This window comes from Leucoraja erinacea, chromosome 11, assembly GCF_028641065.1.
Source record: "Leucoraja erinacea ecotype New England chromosome 11, Leri_hhj_1, whole genome shotgun sequence".
NCBI lineage: Eukaryota > Metazoa > Chordata > Chondrichthyes > Rajiformes > Rajidae > Leucoraja > Leucoraja erinaceus.
Window position 1 is genome coordinate 55,029,188 of NC_073387.1, and position 8,674 is coordinate 55,037,861.

Consider the following 8,674-nt stretch of genomic DNA (forward strand, 5'->3'; position numbering starts at 1 on the left):
TTTACTACAAAACACATGAATAAATAAACTGATAAAGTGTAAATAACAAATAATGGGTTATTAATGTTCAGAGTTTGGCCGAGCCAGGTTTAATAGCCTGATGGCTGTGGGGAAGTAGCTGTTCCTGAACCAGGTTGTTGCAGTCTTCAGGCTCCTGTACCTTCTACCTGAAGGTAGCAGGGAGATGCGTGTGTGGCCAGGATGGTGTGGGTCTTTGATGATACTGCCAGCCTTTTTCAGGCAGTGACTGCGATAAATCCCCTCGATGGAAGGAAGGTCAGAGCCGATGATGGACTGGGCAGTGTTTACTACTTTTTGTAGTCTCTTCCTTTCCAGGGCGCTCAAATTGCTGAACCAAGCCACGATGCAACCGGTCAGCATGCTCTCGACTGTGCTCCTGTAGAAACATAGAAACATAGAAATTAGGTGCAGGAGTAGGCCATTCGGCCCTTCGAGCCTGCACCGCCATTCAATATGATCATGGCTGATCATCCAACTCAGTATCCCGTACCTGCCTTCTCTCCATACCCCCTGATCCCCTTAGCCACAAGGGCCACATCTAACTCCCTCTTAAATATAGCCAATGAACTGGCCTCAACTACCCTCTGTGGCAGAGAGTTCCAGAGATTCACCACTCTCTGTGTGAAAAAAGTTCTTCTCATCTCAGTTTTAAAGGATTTCCCCCTTATCCTTAAGCTGTGACCCCTTGTCCTGGACTTCCCCAACATCGGGAGCAATCTTCCTGCATCTAGCCTGTCCAACCCTTAAGAATTTTGTAAGTTTCTATAAGATCCCCTCTCAATCTCCTAAATTCTAGAGAGTATAAACCAAGTCTATCCAGTCTTTCTTGATAAGACAGTCCTGACATCCCAGGAATCAGTCTGGTGAACCTTCTCTGCACTCCCTCTATGGCAATAATGTCCTTCCTCAGAGTAGGAGACCAAAACTGTACGCAATACTTCAGGTGTGGTCTCACCAAGACCCTGTACAACTGCAGTAGAACCTCCCTGCTCCTATACTCAAATCCTTTTGCAATGAAATTGAAGTTAGAGAGAGTCCTCCTTGACAAACCGACTCTCCGTAATCTTCTCAGGAAGTAGAGGCGCTGATGAGCTTTCTTGATAATTGCATCAGTGTGCTGGGACCAGGAAAGATCTTCAGGGATGTGCACGCCCAGGAATTTGAAGTTCTTGACCCTTTCAGCTATGTGATGGATGTTTATGTAAATGTAATTATGTTGTGTCTGGGGTCTATTTGTGTGTAATGTATGGCTGCAGAAACGGCATTTCGTTTGGACCTCCAGGGGTCCAAATGACAATTAAATTGACTCTTGACTCTTCAACCATCGACCCGTTGATATAAACGGGACTGTGGTTCCCCCTCCTACTCCTTCCTTTGCTCCATAGATGCTGCTGCACCCAGTTTCTCCAGCATTTTTGTCTACCGGCGGGGTAGAGTAGACTTGATGGGCCGAACGGCCTAATTCTGCTCCCATCACTAATTCTGATCCAATCACCTGATGACCCCCACACACCTGGGCAAGGACTCACCTGGAGCCCATCACCTGCCTGCCCCGCCCCCCGCCGCGGTGACGTGTGACGCAACGTGCGCGGTGACGCAGGGCGAAGGCGTAAGCCGCCATTGTTGGTCGGGACCAAGGAGACGGGAAGGTGAGAGTGGGGGGGGAGGGGAGGAAGAGGCCGGGCAGCTCACTGGGGCCACGGGGGTAGAGCGGGGACAGTGGTAGCGGGTGGGGGAAGGGAAGGTGAATGGGTGGAGGAGGGAGAGAGAGGGGAGAGGGGAGAGGGGGGGGAGAGGGAGGGGAGAGAGAGGGAGGGAGAGGGAGGGAGGGAGGGAGAGGGAGAGGGAGGGAGAGAGAGAGGGAGAGAGGGGGAGGGAGGGAGGGAGGGAGAGAGAGGGAGGAGAGGGAGAGAGAGAGAGAGAGGAGAGGGAGAGAGAGAGGGAGAGGGAGGGAGGGGAGGGGAGGGAGGGGGGGAGGGAGGGAGAGGGAGGGGGGGGGGGGGAGGGGGGGGGAGAGGGAGGAGGGAGGGAGGGAGGGAGGGAGGGAGGGAGGGAGGGAGAGGGGAGGGGAGAGGGGAGGGGGGGGGAGGGAGGGAGAGGAAGGAGGGAGAGGGAGGGAGAGGGAGGGAGGGAGGGAGGGAGGGGGGGGGGGAGGGAGGGAGCAGGAGAGGGAGGGAGAGAGAGGGGAGGGAGGGAGGGAGGGAGAGAGGGAGGGAGGGAGAGAGGAGAGAGGGAGAGGAGGGAGAGGGAGGGAGAGGGAGGGAGGAGAGAGGGAGAGAGAGGGAGGGGGGGGGGGGGGAGAGAGAGAGGGAGGGAGGGGGGGGGGAGGGGGGGGGGAGAGGGAGGGAGGGGGAGAGGGAGGGAGGGGGAGAGGGGGAGGGAGGGAGAGAGAGAGAGAGGGAGAGGGAGAGAGAGAGAGAGAGAGAGAGAGAGAGAGAGAGAGAGAGGGAGGGAGAGAGAGAGGGAGGGAGGGAGGGAGGGAGAGGGAGAGGGAGGGAGAGAGAGGGAGAGAGAGGGGGGGGGAGGGAGGGAAGGGGAGAGGGAGAGAGGAGGGAGAGGGAGGGGGAGGGAGGGAGGGAGGGAGAGAGAGGGAGAGAGAGAGGGAGGGAGAGAGGGAGGGAAGGAGGGAGAGGGAGGGAGAGAGGGAGGGAGGGAGGGGAAGAGGGAGGGAGGGAGGGAGGGGGGAGGTAGAGGGAGAGAGGGAAGGGGGTGGGGGGGGGGGAGGAGCTGGTTACCGAGGGCTGGAGGGGGAGAGACCCCAACACTCAGTCACCGGGGGATTTCCCGGTTGCCAAACACTTTAATTCCCTTCCCATTAAGGTTCTAACTTACAGCAGCTCAACGGGCCTGTACGCCCAGTCCACACAGAATTGTAACAATGGTTTTGTTTCGTTCTGTCTGTTTTATACAGAGCCTTTGGACTTGCTTTGGACTGCAGGATGGGTCACGGGTTTGGAGACTTGGCCAGGGTGCGGCACATCATCACCTACACCCTCTCCCCGTTTGAACAGAGGGCCTTTGCAAATTACTTCTCCAAAGGCATCCCCAATTCATGGAGGCGTTTCCGTGAGCATGTTTTCCGCGTTGTGCCCCGTAAGTACCGGGTCCGTGCCGCCCCACCCGTTTCTGCAGCAAAAGTGAACTTAGTTTGGTTTTACTTCAGAGATACGGCGCGGAAACAGTGCCTTTCCCCACCGAGTCCGCGCCGACACCAGCGATCCCCGCACACTAAAGGGCCTGTCCCACTTACGCGACCGTTACAGGCGACTGCCGGCACCCGTCGTCATAGGTCGACAAAATTTTCAACGTGTTGAAAATTCAGCGGCGACCAGAAAGACGCTACGACTGTTTGGAGACCGCTCAAGACCATACAGGCGACCCCTAGCGACATGGTGCGGGAGACCTCTCACGAACACAGGAGACCTCTCAGGACCGTACAACCTTTGAATTTTCAACATGTTGAAATTTTCGGCGACCTATGGCGGGTGCCGGCAGTCGCCTGTAAAGGTCGCGTAAGTGGGACAGGCCCTTAACACTATCCTACACACACTGGGGACAATTGTAAAATGTTACCAAAGACAATTAACCTACAAGCCTGTACGTCTTTGGAGTGTGGGAGGAAACCGGAGCACCCGGAGAAAACCCACGCGGTCACAGGGAGAAAGTGCAAACTCTGTACAAACAGCACCCATAGTCAGGATCGAACCTGGGTCTCTGGCGCCGTAAGGCAGCAACTCTACCGCTGTGCTGCTGTGCAGCCTGAAACCTCATCTACCGCATCCGGCGTTCCCGATGTGGTCTCCGGTGCCACCATGCCGCCCGGATTAAAAACATCCCGACACAGTTTCACACGTAGGTGGTGCACGTTCCATGTTGCTGTCTGCGTAAGCTGCCGCCTGCCATGTATATAGTTATATTGTGCTCCATTTGAATAGAAGTTCACAAAGGGTCAATATACAGTGTTGATAAGTTCTGAGGTCATAGTAGTCGAGTCTGCTCCGCCATTCAGTCATGGCTGATGTCTTTCCCTCTCAACCCCATTTTCCTGCCTTCTCCCCATAACCCCTGACACCTGGACAATTAACAAACATAATAATAATAATAATAACAACTTTATTTGTTACCTTAAAAAAAACAACCAAAGCTGACCAAAGTGCTGTACAGAAAAAAAAATAAGCAAGACATCATAAAACAGGCAGAACAACAGAACATACAGCTAACACGAGGCGCAAAAATTACATACGAAAATCCAAACAATAGATTAAAAGACATAAAACACGAGTACAAACCACGCAGCAAAACCAAGCAAATAAAGTCAATAAACAATTCAACACCTCACTGGTCTACAAAGGCCACGGAGAATAGATATGTCTTCAGGAGTGACTTAAAATCAGCTAGAGAAGGGGCCTGCCTAACGTGCAGAGGCAATTCATTCCACAATCTCGGAGCCGACACAGCAAAGGCACGGTCCCCTCTGAGCTTCCGCTTAGTCTTTGGCTCAATCAGGAGCAGCTGACCATCTGACCTGAGAGAGCGGGAGGGTGTATAAGGGTGAAGAAGCTCAGATAGGTAGGACGGTGCAAGACCATTTAGGGATTTAAAAGTAAATAAAATAATTTTAAAACGAATCCTATACTGAACAGGCAGCCAGTGGAGAGAGGCCAAAAGGTGTGAAACATGATCATGCTTTCGTGTGCCAGTCAGGAGATGAACAGCTGCATTCTGTACCATCTGGAGACGGGCGATGGAGGACCGACTAACCCCCAGATACAGTGCATTGCAGTAATCCAGCCGAGTGGTAACAAAGGCATGGATTACCGTCTCAAAGTTCTCCCTCGACAAAATCGGCTTTATCTTTGCCAGCTGCCTCAGATGGGAAAAACCAAATTTAACAACAGCCCTTACCTGACAGTTAAATCTAAGCTCAGGGTCCACTTTAATCCCCAGGTTCGTGATGTTAGGTTTGAGATATGCAGACAAAGAGCCGAGATCAACAGGGGGGGCCCCAGAGGTGCCACCAAAGATCATTACATAGAACACCACAGCACAAGAACAGGCTCTTCGGCCCACAATGAACAAGTATCACTTATGAACTGAAACACTAACATAGAAACATAGAAAATAGGTGCAGGAGGAGGCCATTCAGCCCTTCGAGCCAGCACCGCCATTCATTGTGATCATGGCTGATCGTCCCCTATCAATAACCCGTGCCTGCCTTCTCCCCATATCCCTTGACCCCACTAGCCCCTAGAGCTCTATCTAACTCTCTCTTAAATCCACCCAGTGACTTGGCCTCCACTGCCCTCTGTGGCAGGGAATTCCATAAATTCACAACTCTCTGGGTGAAAAGTTTTTTTCTCACCTCAGCCTTAAATGACCTCCCCTTTATTCTAAGACTGTGGCCCCTGGTTCTGGACTCGCCCCACATTGGGAACATTTGTCCTGCATCTAGCTTGTCCAGTCCTTTTATAATTTTATATGTTTCTATAAGATCGCCCCCTCATCCTTCTAAACTCCAGTGAATACAAGCCTAGTCTTTTCAATCTTTCCTCATATGACAGTCCCGCCATCCCAGGGATCAATCTCGTGAACCTACGCTGCACTGCCTCAATCACAAGGATGTCCTTCCTCAAATTAGGAGACCAAAACTGGACACAATACTCCAGATGTGGTCTCACCAGAGCCCTATACAACTGCAGAAGAACCTCTTTACTCCTATACTGAAATCCTCTTGTTATGAAGGCCAACATTCCATCAGCTTTCTTCACTGCCTGCTGTACCTGCACGCCAACTTTCAGCTCCAACATGATACCCAGTTAAAAGAATCTCCTCTGCACGTGATCCACGTGCCCCCATATCCTGCACATCCATGTGCCTATACGTGCCTAAGACTGCGACGATAAGGTTCAGGAATAGCTCCTTCCCCACAGCCATCAGGCTATTAAACTCGGCTCGGACAAAACTGAATTAGAAACATATAAGAGTCCTAGTCCCATCTACCCGCACTCAGACCATAACCCTCTTATAGAAACATATAGGATTAGTCCATAATCTGTTTATTTGCACTTTATCAGTCTATTTATTCATGTGTGTATTTATTTATATAATGGTATATTGACACACTGATCTGTTCTGTATTCATGCCTACTATGTTCTGGTGTGCTAAAGCAAAGCAAGAATTTCATTGTCCTATCAGGGACACATGACAATAAACTCTCTTGAACTTGAAAAGCCTCACACACTGCTATCATGTCTGCCTCCACCTCCACCTCCACCAGTACATGGCAGGCCCCCACCACCCACTGTGTAAAAATAAAAATATGTACCCCTCATATCGCCTTTAATCTGTGCTCCTCTCACCTCAAAGCCATGCTCTCCACTCCTTGGTTTTTCCACCTGGGGGGTGGGGTGGAGCATTCTGACTGTCTATCCTACTTATGCATGTTTACCAACTTCAATCAGGCTTTCCCTCAGCCTCCAGGGAAAACAAGCCAAGTTTGTCCAATCTCTCCTTGTAGCTAACATCCTCTAGTGTAGCTGCTGATTTATCTAATTTACCAGTATTATCTGCACATTAATTTTATCCAATTAGCCAACATTCCCTGCATAATTTAAGTAAATGTACTTCACATAGCCAGTAAATATATGCATTTCATAGAAACATGGCTTTTCACAAAACAACCTCCAGTTGTACTGGGTCGTGGTGAGACCACACCTGGAGTATTGCGTACAGTTTTGGTCTCCTAATTTGAGGAAGGACATCCTTGCTATTGAGGCAGAGCAGCGTAGGTTCACCAGGTTAATCCCCAGGATGGCGGGACTGTCATATGAGGAAAGATTGAAAAGACTAGGCTTGTATTCACTGGATTTTAGAAGGATGAGGGGGCGGTTCTTATCGAAACATATAAACATTATAAAAGGACTGGACAAGTTAGATGCAGGAAAAATGTTCCCAATGTTGGGCGAGTCCAGAACCAGGGGTCACAGTCTAAGAATAAAGGGGAGGTCATTTAAAACTGAGATGAGAAAAAACTTTTTCACCCACAGAGTTGTGAGTTTGTGGAATTCTCTGCCACAAAGGGCAGTGGAGGCCAAGTCACTGGATGGATTTAAAAGAGTTAGATAGAGCTCTAGGGGCTCTTGACCTGAATAAGATGCGTTTCCTGTAGTCACAAGGAAATGCAGGTGATGGTTTACCAAGAGAAGACACAAAGTGCTGGAGTAATGTGGGGGAATGTGAGGAGAACTTTTTTCACACAGAGAGTGGTGAATCTCTGGAACTCTCTGCCACAGAGGGTAGTTGAGGCCAGTTCATTGGCTATATTTAAGAGGGAGTTAGATGTGGCCCTTGTGGCCAAGGGGATCAGAGGGTATGGAGAGAAGGCAGGTACGGGATACTGAGTTGGATGATCAGCCATGGTGCAGGCTCGAAGGGCCGAATGGCCTACTCCTGCACCTAATTTCTATGTTTCTATGTTAAAGGACATCGGTAGGTGAGGTTTCAGATTAGAATCCTTCAGACTGAAGAAAGGTCCCGACCTGAAATGTTGCTTTTCCATGTCCTCCAGAGATGCTGCCTGACCCTGCTGAGTTACTCCAGCAGTTTGCGTCTTAAATAGGTTTCATGTTGGAAGAGACTGTTCAGTCTAGTTTATTGTCACGTGTACTGAAGTACAGCGAGAAGCTTTTGTTGCCTGCTAACCAGGCGGTGGAAGGACAATACATGATCACAATCGAGCCGTCCACAGTGTACAGATACATGATAAGGGAATGATGTGAATAACGTTTAGTGGGCAGGTAAAGCCTGTAAAGTCCGATCAAGGATAATCCCAGGGTTCACCGTGACTGTGTTGCGTTCTTTATTACCTTGATAGAAATGAATATTTTCATTGATCTGAATCAGATTTGTTTTTTTCCCCTCAGCATTTGTGATATCGTACATGATTTACACCTGGGGCAACCGCCAACACGAATTGTCTATGAAAAAGAATCCTGCCGACTACGCCAACGACAACTAGATTGAGATGTCGCGGCAATCTTCCCTACAGATCTACACAGAGTATTTTCACCCAACAATCTCACCTGCTCACTTGTGCGGGAAACTGTCCAGTCTATTGAAATAAAGTATTTATTATACGCTGTTCCATGTGCAAAATATTATTCCATGTGTAATTAGTGTGAATGTTGATTAGTACGTGCTTCAGGGGTTAGAAACATAGAAATTAGGTGCAGGAGTAGGCCAATCGGCCCTTCGAGCCTGCACCGCCATTCAATATGATCATGGCTGATCATCCAACTCAGTATCCCCTACCTGCCTTCTCTCCATACCCTCTGATCCCCTTAGCCACAAGGGCCACATCTAACTCCCTCTTAAATATAGCCAATGAACTGACCTCGACTACCCTCTGTGGCAGAGAGTTCCAGAGATTCACCACTCTCTGTGTGAAAAACGTTCTTCTCATCTCGGTTTTTAAAGGATTTCCCCCCTTATCCTTAAGCTGTGACCCCTTGTCCTGGACTTCCCCAACATCGGGAGCAATCTTCCTGCATCTAGCCTGTCCAACCCCTTAAGAATTTTGTAAGTTTCTATAAGATCCCCTCTCAATCTCCTAAATTCTAGAGAGTATAAACCAAGTCTATGCAGTCTTTCTTC

General features: G+C 49.7%; 1 protein-coding gene across 1 annotated transcript; it reads left to right on the plus strand.

Annotated features, from left to right (window-relative positions):
* Positions 1-1,591: 1,591 nt before the first annotated feature.
* On the plus strand, positions 1,592-8,164 carry LOC129701845 (cytochrome b-c1 complex subunit 8-like). Its single transcript, XM_055643320.1, has 3 exons — positions 1,592-1,670; positions 2,933-3,114; positions 7,945-8,164. Exons 2-3 carry the CDS (start codon positions 2,961-2,963, stop codon positions 8,037-8,039), a joined length of 249 nt encoding a protein of 82 aa, XP_055499295.1. The 5' UTR covers positions 1,592-1,670; positions 2,933-2,960; the 3' UTR covers positions 8,040-8,164.
* The last annotated feature ends 510 nt before the right edge of the window (positions 8,165-8,674 follow it).